General features: G+C 38.8%; 1 protein-coding gene across 2 annotated transcripts; it reads left to right on the plus strand.

Annotated features, from left to right (window-relative positions):
* Positions 1 to 242: 242 nt before the first annotated feature.
* Acyp1 (acylphosphatase 1) lies at positions 243 to 14,892 on the plus strand. Of its 2 annotated transcripts, none has more exons than XM_027931598.2 (3): positions 243 to 499; positions 6,250 to 6,341; positions 14,498 to 14,892. In XM_027931598.2, exons 1-3 carry the CDS (start codon positions 337 to 339, stop codon positions 14,711 to 14,713), a joined length of 471 nt encoding a protein of 156 aa, XP_027787399.2. In that variant the 5' UTR covers positions 243 to 336; the 3' UTR covers positions 14,714 to 14,892. The 2 variants fall into 2 exon arrangements, with proteins under 2 accessions (XP_027787399.2, XP_027787400.2); XM_027931599.2 differs by lacking the exon at positions 243 to 499 and adding an exon at positions 5,795 to 5,896.
* The last annotated feature ends 753 nt before the right edge of the window (positions 14,893 to 15,645 follow it).

Raw genomic sequence — 15,645 nt, forward strand, 5'->3', positions numbered from 1 at the left:
GGACCTAGCTTTGGAGACCAGACCCTTCAGCAAACGACAGCCGCGCAGGCGCTTTTAGCTGGCTTCTGTTATTCCAGTTGCCTGGAGACCTGAGCGCGGAGCGCGCCCCTCCTCGCCTCTCCCCGGTAACTCCGCTTGGGAGGCGCGCGCAGGCGCAGTCTGCACGCGGTCCAGAGCGGCCGGGGCCAGTGGGGTGCGGTCGGTCTCAGTGTCACTTGACCCAGTGTCCAGCCAACTCTGCAGCTCAGTTCAGCCCTGCCCTTGGGAAAAGGGGGAGGGACAGGAAAGGCTTTTCTGGGGCTCCATCAAAGAAGAACTTGTATTTTTCTGAGAACGATGTTCCCTGACCTTGGGGTGTGCCCGTCTCTGGCAAAGGGCGGAACCCCTAGATGTGCCCCAGAGTCATCCCGCCGCAGGATTCCGGTATCCGCCTGGTTAGCCGGAGTGGGCCTGCTGATAGCCTTTCTTAGCACGCTCGGCTGCTCTGTACGGGCCCCAGGTATGGCTATATGCTCTCCGTGCTTTCTTCCCTTGCCAGTACTTTGGAGCTTGCTGTCAATTTTTCTTTTTCTTTTTCTTTCTTTTTTTTTTTTTTTTTTTTTTTTTTTTTTTTTTTTTTTTCCCCTACGCAGTCTTTCCGGGGTAGTTTTTGTGGCCAATCTAATTATTTTAATATTATAATGTTTTCTCTCACGTGGTAACTCTGGACGTCTCTACTTAGGGCTCAGGAATGACTCAGCCAAATGTAATGATAATAAATTTAACTACCGGATCGGAAATAATCAGGCATAACTTGGTTTCAACACTAAATGATACTCTAACTTTTTGACATCAGAAGAGAATTTATTTGTCTTCTTCATGCTTCAGTTAATTTGGGTAAGCTGTTTAGAACAGGCAGCTCACTTTTTCCCTACTCAAAAGATTCCAGCACATGGAAAACAATGTAGACAGCAGCAGTCGGTGTTAGCACTTCAGCATGTCAGATTGGAGCCGTCACATGTTAACAAATTTCTTGGTGGGCCCTCCAAGGGCAGTTCTTTTATTCCTAGTTGACTCTTCTTTTTTTTTTTTTTGGTACCAAGGATTAAACCCAGGGCCACTTAACCACTGAGCCACATCCCCAGCCCTTTTATGTATTTTTTTATTTTGAAACAGGGTCTTGTTAAGTTGCTTAGGGCCTCACTAAATTGCTGAGGCTGGCTTTGAACTTTCCATCCTCCTGCCTCAGTCTCCTCTGCTGCTGGGATTACAGATGTATGCAAATGGGAACATACCCTACTCTGCTTAGGGCCAGGTCATCTCAGCCTCCCCCTGTCTCTTGTCAACTTCCACAGCTTCCCCGCAAGCTAGTAGAATTTCCCAGCATGTTACCCTCCCTCTGACTGCCTTCCCTCTGCTTTCTGAGAAAGAAGGGCCTCTCTCCTGAATTTCTTTCTTTCAGAGCCCTCAAGGAATTGACTCCATCACTTTACCCCTCCATCTTGTTAATCTCCACAGGCTCCTTTTCTTCGGTGTTAAAATACATTAACTGTTCCCTACAAAACAAATCTCATTTCCCTTGACCTGTCATCTCTATGTTAGGATCCCACTCATTCCGCGCCCCCACACCCCTATGGGAAATGGAACCCAGGGGTTCTCTACAACTGAGCTCCACCTCCAGCCCTTTTAAATTTTGTATTTTGAGATAGGGTCTTGCTAAGTGGCCAGGTTGGCCTAGCGTGTCCTGCCTCAGCCTCTTGGGATTACAGATGAAGGCCACCACGCCCAGCTCCACAAGAGTTCTTAATGGAAAACTACATCTGCTGTCCCCCCCCCCCACTCATTGTCTGTTCCACTGTGGTCTTGCTGCTACCCTCTCCAGTTTATTTAATTGCGTGGCTGCCAGTGACCTTCTCATGACCAAAGACAAGCTTCTCTTTCAAGCCTACTCACTTGACATTATTGATTAATCACCATCTTAGAACTCTTTTCACTTGCTCCTTCTTGGTTTCTTTTTTCATGTCTTTGCTCCACCTTCTTCCAGGTCTCTAGCATTTATGTCTTTTTTCCCACTTGTTCTCTAAATTTAGGTATTCTCCTGAGCCCTCTTTCTTACTTTTTACATATGTGCAGTTCCAGACATTCTCTTCCTTTTATCAAATGCTGAAATTTCAGGTTTCACCTATGTTTAAATGCTGTTCAGCTGAACTGTAGCCTGTCTCCGTAGTTAGAATTTTCCAACTGCCCATTTAACACCTGCACATGACTGAGCCTCAGGAACCTCAAGCTCAGTGTGACAGAACACAAAGCTCTTAATCACCTCTCCATCCCCAGTCTGCTGCTTCTCCACATCCCCACTCCTGCTCAGAGCAAGATTCACCTTCCACACCTTCCTTTTATCACCTCTTTCTTCTGACTGACCTGCAGGTTCTGTTGAGTTTGCTTCTCGAATGTCTCCCATAAGTAGCCCTTCCTGCCAGGCACGGTGGCAATGGCATATTCCTGTAATCCTAGCTACTAGAGAGGCTGAGGCAGGAGAACTGCAAGTTCAAGACCAGCCTCTGCAACTTAGTGAGACCTTGTCTCAAATTTTTAAAAGGACTGGGGATGGAGCTCATTGATAAAATGACTGTGGGTTCAATTCTCCTTACTGTGAATAAATAAATAAATAATGTCCCTTTGTTTGTTTTTAGTGCCCTAGTTGAGTTCTTCCATACTTCTCATTGGGATGCTATCACGCTTCTTACTGTTACACTTGCCTTTAACATCTGTTCCCAAATCCATCCTTCTTGATGCTGCCAGACTAATGAGTCTAAATACTTCTTTCTTGGCTTTATTAAGATTTTGTTGAGGGGCTGGGATGTACCTCAGTGATACAGCACTTGTCTAGTATGCATGAGGCCCTGAAGAAAAAAAAAAAGATATAATTGAAGTCAAGTATGCTGACACACATTTGTAATCCCAACTAGCCTGGCTGCTGAGGCAGGAGGATCACAAGTTCAAGGCCAGCCTAGACAACTTAGCAAGATCCTGCCTTAATTTTTTTTTTTTTTAAAGGGGACTGGGAATATAGCTCAGTGGTACAGTGCTTGCCTTGTATGTGCTAAGGCCCGGGGTTCAATGCCCAGTACTGCAAAAGAGAGAGAGAGATAATCGAGATAATTGACAGGGGCTGGGGATGAAGCTCCGTGGTAGAACATGTGCCTAGCATACGTGAGGTCCTGGGTTGGATTCCCAAGTACCACATACACACTTTTTATTTATAAATTTATAAATAAAAATTGTATATATTTATAGGGTACAATGTGATGCTTTGATATATGTATACATTGTGAAAGGATTAAATTTAGCTTACTAAATACTGATCCTATCATTTTCCTCTCCTGGTGAAGACTCCTTCACCCGTAGAATGAAATTGAAATGCATACTTAGCATGGCATTTCTATTAGGTCCAACCTATCTTTTCATCCCTGCCTCCCCTGAATAAACCCCAGCGTCTAGCCCAGTAGGTCTCAACCCTGGCTGTGCATTAAGATTTCTTAAAAAGCTGGGCACTGTGTAGCACATGCCTATAATTGCAGCAACTTGGAGGCTGAAGCAGGAGGATCACAAGTTTGAAGCCAGCCTGGGCAACTTAGCATGAAACCTTGTCTCAAAATAAAAAGCAAAAAAAGTACAAGGATGTAGCTTGGTGGTAAAGGGTCCCTGGGTTCTTTCTCCAGTACAAAAAAAAAAAAAAATGCTCAAAGAATATATATCTTGGGTGAGGCCCAGGCATCCATAGTTTTAAAAGCTTCCCTAAAAGTCCTAATATGCAGCCAGGGTGGAGAGCCCCTGGTTTAGCTGTGGTGACTTCTTGTACTGTCTCCTCTCCGTGGTACCACCTTACCACAAGCTCCACAAACTGGGTGGTGGTAGTCATGGAATTTTGGGGAATGGACTCTGGACTGGCTGCCTGGAATCAAATCATCAAATTGTGGTCATGTAACTCTGGAAAACTACTTTCCAAGAACACTTTCCTAGTCTTCCCAGTCAGAATTACTCTCTGCTCCTTCTAACATTTTCTATCTGGTTCATATTGAGCAGCTCTCAGTAGGTGTTCATGGAACTGAATTGCCATGTCATGCATTGAATTATCATTATGTGCATGCATATTTATCCCTTACACTAAATTGAGGGCAAAAATTATTATTCATCTTTGTATACCATATGATGCCCCATACATTGAGACACTCAATAAGTTTTAAATTCCAGAGAAAACCTTTTTTAAAAATGAATTTTAAAGAAATAACATCAGCCAGGTGCATCATTTTCAAATAATTCCATGTACAGCATTAAATCCAGCTGTCACTGCACTGGGGGTTTTAAGATTCTGTAGGACCTGGATCCTTAATCTATAGTGGGGAGCTAATGGAATGATGAATTTCCATGTCTATTGTTGCAAACCCGCCTCACTATGCCAAGTCTGCCAACCTGGCATATTCACAAATGGAGTTTTACAGAGGGATGTAATGCATACAAGCAATAAACAAGCAATCCAAAGAGGAACAATAAACATCAGTTTTCCTTCACAGACATTCTTTTTCTTTCTTTCTTTTTTCTTTTTTTTTTTTTTTTTTTTTTGGTACAGGGGTGATTAACCACTGAGCCACATTCCCAGTTCTTTTTTTTTTTTTTTCTTTATTCTGGCACAGAATCTTGCTAAATTGCTTAGGGCCTCACTAAGTTGCTGAAGCTGCCCTTGAACTTGCAACCTTTCTGCCTCAGCCTCCCAAATCGCTGGCATTACAGGGGTGCACCATTCATACACGTTTTTCTGGTGGGGGGGGGGGTCCTGGGGATTGAACTTAGGGGCACTCAATCACTGAGCCACATCCCCAACCCTATTTTATATTTTTTATTTAGAGATAGGGTCTCACTGAGTTGCTTAGCGCTTTGCAGTTGCTGAATCTGGTTTTGAACTTTTGATTGTCCTGTCTCAGCCTCCCAAGCCTCTGGGATTACAGGTGTGCACCACCATGCCCAGCTTCATACACATTCTTAATCATAAGGGTGGCTGGATTTAAATGTTTGAAAATTGACTCTAATTTTAACAAATGTCACCTACAACACCCCCTTGACAATTCCCTTTAGACAAAAATAAATTCATGAAATTTGGTAATTTGGTTTAGACTAAGTCAACTGAGATTCTAGAGCCATGAACCATTTGCTTGTGTATGTGTTTCCTTTATTTAGTTCTTCAAGCATTTTCTTAGTAAGGTAGTCTCTGATGGACAGCTTCCAGAATTCCAGGAGAAATAACCTCCACCAAGATGTCCTGTATCTCCCCCCTGCTAGGCATGACCCCAAATTGAAAGAGTCCAGAAAAGTGGCATGTGTCCTATTCAGTTTATTTATTTATGATGTTTAATGTCTGTTGTCTGACTCCCAACTCCAGAATTTAAATTCCCTTAGGGCAGGATTCTGTTGTGTTTACTGATGTATGTCAAGTGCCTAGAACAGCGCCTGGTCGTCCTTTACTATGTGTCAGTGGTGTTTATTGAAGGCTGTCAGTCGGTGTTTATTGAATAAATGAATGTATCCCAGTGTTTCTCGTCGTCTATGCCTTTTTACTTTTGAGAATCTCAGAAGAGGGGTACACTTAGCGACTGAGACGGGTTACGGGGTGAGTCTATGGAAGACGAGAGAGACACTGAACACATTCCCAAGTCGGGCGCCCAGCCGCTGGACCTCCAGTCCACTGGGCGGGCTCAGGGGTAAGACGCCCCCCCTGATTGGTCGAGCGAGGTAATGGGCGTGCGAGGCAGCGAAGGAGGAGCCACACTCTAAACTTCCGGGAGCGGCCGTTTGCGCGGCTGGGGGCGGTTGGCTAGGTGGTCGCCGGTGTGATTCGGCCCCCTGTGGGGAAAAGAGGAGGGTGAGCTGGGGAGAGGGCCCCAAGGCATGGCCCTGAGTTCGATTAGTCCTGAATGTTGTGGAAGGGGATTCTGGCGGCTGAGTGGGAAGAGGAGTGGATGGGAGGGAGCGGGACAGGTAATTGGGTCAGCAGGTGTCTGCCCCTGAGGAGCTTCTACCGGGCCCAGGTTCCCTCCCCAGGTGTCTTCCTGTTACTCACAGGCTTCCGTTTATGCCAGTCCACTCACTTGCTCTTTGGAGTCCAGGATGCAGTGGTGATGGATGGAGAAGGGCCATGTGGCCCTTTCTTTCTGCCTGTGGATTGGGGGTCCTGGGGTCGTCCTTTACTATTTTTGCTTTCCTGGTCTCTGACAGGTTTGAGCATGGCAGAAGGGGACACCTTGGTATCAGTGGATTACGAAATTTTTGGGAAGGTGCAAGGGGTGTTTTTCCGCAAGTACACTCAGGTATGTGGCCTACAGGCTTTGGGGACATGCCTAGGTTATAATTCTGGGAACCAGAGACGCATTTCTGACATGTGAACTGGAAGAAGCTGGCATTCGGTAGCTGAATGGTAAGGATGTGAAAATGCTTTGCAGTTTGTAAAACATGATGTAAATGGAAGATTCTCCTGATGTTATTATTGGCCTGTTTCTAACAGTGGTGTCTGAACATGTAGACAAACTTGTTAACGGTCTTTTTCTTCCGAAGGGGAATATGTCTAGTTCACCTTGTTGTGGTTTTATCAAACGTAGTCACATTTGTTGTAGGAAGGCTACCTCTCATCGAGGAAAAATGGCCTTTAGAAGAACTGATCATATTTCTGTAAATTAAGTTATTACTTCAATCATACCTGCTACGTTTTCTTTATATATATATATATATATATATATATATATATATATATACGCATAAAGACACACATATATAAAGACATACACACACACATATATTTTTTGTTGTTGATGGACCTTTATTTTATTTGCTTATTTATATGTGGTGCTGGGAATCGAACACAGAGGCAAGCACTCTACCACTGAACTACAATTCCAGTCCCATAACTGCTACATTTTATTTCTCTCTCCAACCTTTATCATTTCTCCAACCATCTCCCAACATCCCAACTGAATTCCTTTCTGTTCATTTTAGCTGTGGAAGAACATTCACCTTTTCCAGCTGAAGATTTTCTAACTAAAAATATTTTATCTTTTCCAGATTACCTAGATAATGGTAACACAGAACATGGAGTTTGGTATTCCTACTATATTAATACAGAGTATTTGAGGAGATAAACAAACTGTTACCTCTGCTTTAGTGTCAGTAATCTTCCCTTAGCATACACACACCCAAGTGCAATCTCAATTTCCCTCCTGCCTTCTGCAGGGAGATATCAGACTGTTGCCTCCCACTCTGTGTCTAATTCCACTCTGTGTTCAATGGGTAATGAGTTAGGATTGCCAGATTTTCCAGGTGTTACACTGCTGGGACTGTGGTACTCAAAATTCAAACCTGAATCTTTGAAATAGGAATGTCAATTGTCAATACCTCTTTTTTTTTTTTCTTCAGAATTTCATTTTATTGAACACATTTTTAAAATAAGCACCTCTTAGCAATTAAAGTTTAAAATAATAATAATATTCCTCCCACTCTGTCAATACCTCTTATTCTAATTATTTGCAAATCATTTCTTTCTGTTTCATACTCATATGAGAAGTGCTTGTTGAAAAGAGAGTTGGTGAAAGTCATTGCAAGAGCTAAGTTCTAATTAGTTTGGCTGCCAGTGCAGAGTAAGTTTCTGTGACTTAATAAATCAAGGTGACAACTTCAAAGATTAGTCAAAGTTGTTCAGAGAAAAGGACCAGATAGTATATAGTCCATCTTACTATACCTGCCACCTTTTACCCTCTGTCAAAGAGAGAATAAAAGAATGCAGAAAAACAAGTAGTGGTTAGGAAAACTACAAGGAAAATGTCATTTTAAAATTAGATTGTAGCTTATTCTTTACCATTTATAATCATTTAAATATGTTATTTTTAACAGTTGTCTTATTTTGCTATAGTCACTTTGCATGTCAATATCATCTAAGTCCTGAATTAAATTTCATCACTTCTAGAGAAATGAATGAGAATACGGGAATGGGCTATTTTTTAAGTGGGAATATAATTCACATTCCATAAAGTTCATCCTTTAAAAAAGTATAATTCAGTGGTTTTTTGCATTTACACAAAGTTGCACACTAATTTCAAAATATATTAATCACCCCAGAAAAGAAAACCTACCTGTTAGCACTTACTCCTTATTCTCCCAGCCCCTGGCAACCACTAACCTACTTTCTGTCTCTATGGAGTTGCCTATTCAGGACATTTAATACTAAAATGGAATCATAGAAATGTGACCTTTTGTTTCTGGTTCATTTCACTTAACAGTGTTTTCAAAGTTCATCTATATTGTAGTATGTATCTGTATTTTGTTCCTTTTTATGGTTGAATAATATTTCATTGTATGGATTTATTATATTTTATTCTATTAATGAATGGACATTTGGGTTGTTTCCTATTTGGGGTTATTAGGAATAATGCTGTGAACATTTATTACATGTATTTGTGTAGACAGTATTTTCTGTTCCTTTAAGTGTATATACCTAGGAGTAGATTGCAAGGTCATTTGACAACTCTGTTTAACTTTTTGCGGAACCGCCAATTTTTCCAAAACCACTAAACCATTCTACATTTCCACCACCAGTTTATGAGAATTCCAGTTTTTCCAGATCCTTGCCAACCCTTGTCACTACCTTATTTATTACAACTATCCCAGAGGAAGTGAGGTAATAGTCTCACATTGAGAATTTTTGTCATTATTTGTTTTGTTTTCAGGCATCAAGGAATTTAAAAGGATTTAGGTCATAGTGGAGAACATACAGATCAGTAACTAAAGATAATTGGAAAATCCAAAACTATTTGGAAATTATACAGCATGTTTTTCTAAAGTTGTGGTAGAATACACATAATGTAAAATTTACAATGTTAACCATTTTAAATATACAGTTCAGTGACCCTCAGTACATTCATGCATAGTTATGTTACCATCACCATAATCTATCCATGGAATTATTTTTATCTTGCAAAACTGAAATTCTGTACCCATTAGCCATTAACTCCCCATTTTTCCCTCTGCCCAGTCCCTGACAATTGTGATTTTACTTTTCCTGTTTATGAATTTGACTATTCAAGGTAACTCATAAGTAGAATCAGTATAGTTCCTTTGTGACTGGCTTATTTCACTTAGTATAATGTCCTCAATGTTCATTCAGGGATCATGTATCAGCATTTCCTCCTTTTAAAAATCTGGTAATATTCTGCTGTATTTGTATACTCTGATTTTGATTTGCCTTCTCCTAATGACTAAGATGTTGAACATCTTTTCATGTGTTTATTGGCATGTGAAAGAAGATATTGCATATCTTCATTGAAGAAATTTCCATTTAAATCATTTGCTTAGTTTTTTGAGTTATTTTTTTTCTTATTGATTCATAAGAATTTCCTATATATTCTGGACCCTAGTCTTTTATCAGATGTATGATTTGCAGATATTTTTCCCATTCTGTGAATTATCATTTCACTTGATAATATAATGTCCTTTGAAGTACAAAAGTTTTTCTTTCTTTCTTTCTTTTTTTTTTGTACCAGTGATTGAACCCAGGGGTGCTTAACCACTGAGCTACATCACCAGCCCTTTTTATTTTATTTTTATTTTTGAGATAGGGTCTTGCTAAGTTGTTTAGGGCCTCACTAAGTTGCTGGGCCTGGCTTTGAACTTGCAGTCTTCCTGCCTCAGCCTCCCAAGCTGCTGGGATAACAGGCACCGGGCATAGTTTTTAATTTTGATGAAGTCTAATTTAGCATGTATTACATTTAAGAAACCTTTGCCTCATCCAAGATCAAGATTCATGCCTACATTTCCTTCTAAGACTTTCATAGTTTAAGCTTCTAGATTTAAGTCTTTAATCAAGTTTGATTTTTTTAGTGTTAGCATTAAGAAGTCCAATCTTATTCGTGTGTGTGTGTGTGTGTGTGTGTGTGTGTGTTGGCGATTGAACCCAGGGTCTTGCACATACTACGTATGCAGCTATACCCCAACCCTAACTTCATTCTTTTGCATATGGATATCCAGGTGTTCCAAAAGTATTTGTTGAAAAGACTAATATTTCTTCCATTGATTCATCATAGCACCCTTTTCAAAATTGTAGGGGTTATGGACTCTTAGTTTACTTCCATTGATCTGTATGCCTTTTTTTTAATGCCAATACCACATTGTCTGAGTTGCTGTAGTTTATTTTTTATTTTTAACCCAGGACCTCACACATTCTAGGCAAGTGCCCAATAACTGAACTGTACTCCTAGCCCTTTGTATCTTGAGACAGAGTCTTGCTAAGTTGTTAAAGCTGGCCTTGAATTTGCAGTCCTCCTGCCTCAGCACCTGGAGTAGCTGGAATTAGGTGTGCACTGTAGCTTCCTGCTTCGATTATTGTAGCTTTGGAAAAGTTCAGAAATCAGAAAGTGAGTCCTTCAACTTTGTTCTTCCCTTTTGTGATTATTTTTAGCTATTCTGGGTCCCTTATGTTTCCATGTAAATTTTAGGGAAATTTGTCAATTTCTGCAAAAAAAGATCTGAGATTTTTGGATAGATTGTGTTGAATCTATAGATTAATTTGGGAATATTGCCATTTTAATATGAAGTCTTCCAGTCCATGAACATGGAAAGCCTTTTTATTTAAATCTTTATTCTTTTTCAACAATGATTTGTAATTGTCTACTTCTTTTGTTAAATTGATTTCTAGGCATTTTATGATTTTAGATGCTATTGTAATTGGGATTGCTTACTTAATTTGTTTTTCAGTTGTCCATTGCTAGTGTTTAGAAATATAATAGATTTTTGTATACCAATCTTGATTCCTGTAACCATGTGAACTTGTTTATTAGCTCTAGTTTATGTGTGTGTTTGTGTTCCTTAGGATTTTTGGTATACAGAGTATGTCATTTGCAAGTAGAGGTAAGTTTCTTTCTTCCTTTCCGAGTGCCTTTTCTTTTTCCCTGCCCTGAGTACAACCTTAAAGATAATAAATAAAATTTTGAATAAAAGTGGCAAAAGCAGATATCTTTGTTTGTTCCTGCTTTATGGGGAAAGCTTTCAGTGCTTTTCACTATTAGGTATGATATTAATTGTGGGCTTTTCAGTACTCTTATCAGGTTAGGAAGTTCCTTTCTGTTTCTAGTTTCTTGAATGTTTTTAATCATAAAAGAGTTTGGGGATTTTTTTGAGTGCGTTTTTTTTTTTTTTTACATTAATGAGAGGATTGTGTAGTTTTGTTTTATTCATTAATATGGCATATTAAATGGATTACTTCTTGTATGTTGAACCAACCTTGCATTCCTGGCATAAAACCCAGTTTGTCTTGTTATGTAATCTTCTTTATATTTGCTGGGTTTGGTTTGCTAGTATTTTGTTGAGGATTTTTGCTTCTGTATTCATAAAAGCTATTGGTTGGTCTAAAGTTTTCTTTTCTTGTGATGCTTTGATTTTGTATGAGGATAATGCTAGATGAATAGAATTAGTTGAGAAGTGTTTCCTCTTCTATTTTTTGTAAAAATTTGTGAAGGATTGGTGAATTTCTTTAAACTTTTGATAGAATTCTATCAAAAAAAAAAAAAAAAGAAAAGAAAAGAAAAGAAAGAAAGAAATTTTATCAAAGAAAAGCCATTTGGTCCTGGGCTTTTCCTTTGAAGTTTTTTGATTACTAATTTAATCTCTTATAATAAGTCTGTTCAGATTTTCCATTTCTATTTCTGTTTTGTTTAAAAATTTTTTTGTAGTTGTAGATGGACAGAATACCTTTATTTTAGTTGTTTATTTTTATGTGATATTAAGGATTGAACCCAGTGCCTCACACATGCTAGGCAAGTGCTCTGCCACTGAGCTACAGCTACAGCTCTCTATTTATTCTTGATTCAATTTGTCTTCCTAGGAATCTGTCCTTTTTACCTAAGTTGTCTAATTTGTTGGCATACCATTGTTCATAGTTGTCCCTTTTTTGTAAGGTTGGTAGTTATAGCCCCTCTTTCATTTTAATCATTTGAGCCTTCTTTCTGTCAGTCTAGCTAAAGGTTTTCAATTTTGTTGACCTTTTCAAAGACTAACTTTTGGTTTTATTTATTTTCTTCATTTTTCTATTCTTTATTGACTTCTGCTCTTTTTGGGGGGTGAGGAGGATGGTTTCAGGGATTGAACTCAGGGACACTCAACCATTGAACCACATCCCCAGCCCTATTTTGTATTTCATTTAGACAGTGTTTCACTGAGTTGCTTGGTGCCTCGCTTTTGCTGAGGCTGGCTTTGAACTCCTGCCTCAGCCTCCTGAGCCACTGGGATTATAGGCATGTGCCCCCTCACCGGGCTTATTCTTTATTATTTCCTTCTGCTTGCTTTTAGTTTCATTCACTCTTCTTTTTCTATTAAGATGGAATTCTAAGTTACTGATTTGAAAAGACTTTCTTTTTAGATTGCAAACTAGAATTGATGATCATAATCCTTAAATTTGTTATAAAAAAATGTCAGAACATTGTTTAAGCAGAAATATGGTTATAAGGTAAAATTAGCTTTTGGAATTTTATTTAAAAAAAACACGCGCTTCCTCACTTAAAGGCAGATATACAAAGTTGAACATGAATGAGCAACATTATGCTATTCTTTTTTTTTTTAAAGAGAGAGAGGAGAGCGAGAGAGAGAGAGAGAGAGAGAATTTTTTAATATTTATTTCTTAGTTTTTGGCGGACACAACATCTTTGTTTGTATGTGGTGCTGAGGATCGAACCCGGGCCACAGCGCATGCCAGGCGAGCACGCTTCCGCTTGAGCCACATCCCCAGCCCAATGCTATTCTTTTATTAAAAAAAAAAAAAATTTTGTAGTTGTAGATGGACAGCATGCCTTTATTTTATTTGTTTATTTTTACGTGGTGCTGAGGATTGAATCCAGTGCTTCACATGTGCAAGGCAAACGCTCTGCCACTGAGCTTCAGCCCCAGCCCACATTATGCTATTCCTTAAGAAATTAAGAGAATTGAGTGCACAAATAGATTTTTCAAATTTTGGAGTGTTTTATTGATTCTCAGGAGTTCACTGCAGTTTAAAGATTTGACTGTTATAACCCTGTGTGCTCAAAACTGCACTATCAGTCTGATAGCTATTTACCATATATGGTAACTCTAAGTACTAGAGATGGCCAACCCCCCTATGTTAATTTGAAGTAGAACAGTGCAATTGTTAGTCAGTTGGATATTGAGTCTTCATCAAAGTCCATTCTCAGCATTTTTCTTTTACGTTTTCTCCTCTGGCACTTAGCAATGCATGCTGTAGGTATCTCCTGTTTTTCTTCATTCCTTAATTTCCTCCCTTAAACAGTTATTTGACCAGAGTCCCTTTTGTTCATTATGCAGACATGTCTTTGCTTTGAACCTACCTGATTTGATGGATGCTACAGTTTCTTATCATAGATTTTTTTTTTTCCTGCTCTACATAAAGTTTTGTTTGGTGAACTCAGCAATTTCCCACATTTACTGGGTCACTACTTTGGCATTTAGACATGCAATCATGTTAATTCCCATTTTCTTTTGTAATTCACGAACCTTCTTTTATTAGATATATTACTTTATAATCAATGACCTTTATACTATTCTAACTATATATTTACACAAAAATAAACATATCTAAAATATTGCTACCTTTTTCTAAATGTTCAAGTCTTGCCATAGCTTAGTGACTTAAAGGAAATAAGATTGAAAAAAAAAAAAAAGCCACTACAGTGATTAGTTGGCTTTTGTAAGTTTATTCAACTTTAAGGACATTATGATTATTTAGACAAAGGAGAAGAAAGTCAAGTGAAAACCTAATAGTTATGTAGTTTCATGAAAGCTTGGTGTTCAGAGACTGGTCACAGCTGTTTTCCTTCTCTAGGAGGCTGACAGAAAGTGGGCTTTGAATGCAACATAAACATGTTGGGTTAGACAGTTAGTTTCTCTACAGTACAAACAATGGATGAGTTGCCCAGAAAATTGCAAAATACTCTTTAATGATCTTTAAAGATATAATGGACACTAATTCATCTGGTTATGTTTAGGTGTGGTCCTGGTTAAAGACAAAGGGAAGGATCAGATAACTTCACGCTTTTTCCATTTACCTTACCCAGTAGATTCTTGATTAAGGTTAAATGAACAAGATACAATCCAATATCCTAAAAAACAATCTGCCTTCAGGGATCATTATAAAAGCATCTGTTTTGGACTTAAGTCTTTAGTACTTAACCAAATTTACTACATATTGAAAAATTCTAGTGCCTGGGTTTTATAGAGTAGAAAGAAGGAAATGGAGTCAAGTGACCAACACTTGATGTTAAGATCAGCAATGAGATCCTCCTTGCTGTCTTTCTGTTTTGACTTTTCTGGACAGTATCAAATTGGTTTCAGTGGCTTGATTCTAGGCCAAGATTCTGGCAAGAGATTATAGTCTTATTTTGTTCAGTCTCACTGGATCTGTATGTCTCTCTCTCTCTCTCTCTCATTCTCCCCTTAGGCTGAGGGTAAAAAGCTAGGATTGGTAGGCTGGGTCCAGAACACTGACCGGGGCACAGTACAAGGACAATTGCAAGGTCCCATCTCCAAGGTGCATCGCATGCAGGAATGGCTTGAGACAAAAGGAAGTCCCAAATCGCACATTGACAGAGCAAATTTCAGCAATGAGAAAGTCATCTTGAAGCTGGATTATTCGGAGTTCCAAATTGTGAAATAATGGCCTGAATTTAAATTTTCCAAGAAAAACTCAGTTTTGGTTTTTATTATTAATATAAAACTATTCTGTGTTCAATATTAGAATTAGTTATTTTTGTATCAAATATTTGTAACTGCATGTTACATGTGTGATGGAACACAACTTTACACAATTCTAATAAAACACTTTAGAACCATGTACTTATGTTTCTTTTTTTTTTTTTTTTTTCCTGTGCTGGGGATTGAACTCAGGGCCTTGCACATGCTTAAACAAGTACTGTACCACTGAGCTACATCCCCGTCCTGTTTATGCTACTTTCTTAAATCCTTAGTGAACTGCCTTTGGGGCAAAATGAAATATTTATTCAATAAACATTTGTGGGAGAAATATTTTTGAGATCATTTAAAGAAGTCTAAAAGAAAAAGTTAGCAGTTACTTTGAATCATTTCTTTAAGTGGTTTACATGAAGTTTTCTTCAGGAAACTGCATGCCTCATAAGAACAAATGCCACCAGTTTAATTTGTTAGCAGTTTCAATGATGTTTTGGACTAATTACTCTCAGTTTTCTGGAAGTTTTGCTGTCATTCCTTTCCTCTAGGTAAGAAATTCACATAAATTAATGTTATTGGCTGAATTTGATCCTCCCAAATTCATAGGCTGAAGTCCCATCCTTCCATCTCTGAAAGTGACTATTTGCAAATAGGACTTTTAAAGAAATAATTAAGATTAAATAGGCTCTAATCCAATCTGACTGGTGTCCTTACAATGAAGAGGAAATTTGGACACAGATATGTGTATGAACAGACAAAAGACCATGTGAAGACAGCTATTCACAAAGCAAGGAGAGGCCTCAGAAGAAATCATCCGTGCCAGCACCTCCTGAACTGCGAGAAAATAAATTCCTGCTGTTTAAGCCACCCAGTCTGGTATTTTGCTATGGAACCCTAGCAAAC

The sequence above is a fragment of the Marmota flaviventris genome, chromosome 2, assembly GCF_047511675.1.
Source record: "Marmota flaviventris isolate mMarFla1 chromosome 2, mMarFla1.hap1, whole genome shotgun sequence".
Classification (NCBI taxonomy): Eukaryota; Metazoa; Chordata; class Mammalia; order Rodentia; family Sciuridae; genus Marmota; species Marmota flaviventris.

Coding starts and splice junctions, on each gene's coding strand:
- Acyp1 (XM_027931598.2), top strand. CDS start 337: ATGTTCCCTGACCTTGGGGTGTGCCCGTCTCTGGCAAAGGGCGGAACC. Junction 500..6,249: donor CTGCTCTGTACGGGCCCCAG/GTATGGCTATAT, acceptor GGTCTCTGACAG/GTTTGAGCATGGCAGAAGGG. Junction 6,342..14,497: donor TTTTCCGCAAGTACACTCAG/GTATGTGGCCTA, acceptor TTCTCCCCTTAG/GCTGAGGGTAAAAAGCTAGG.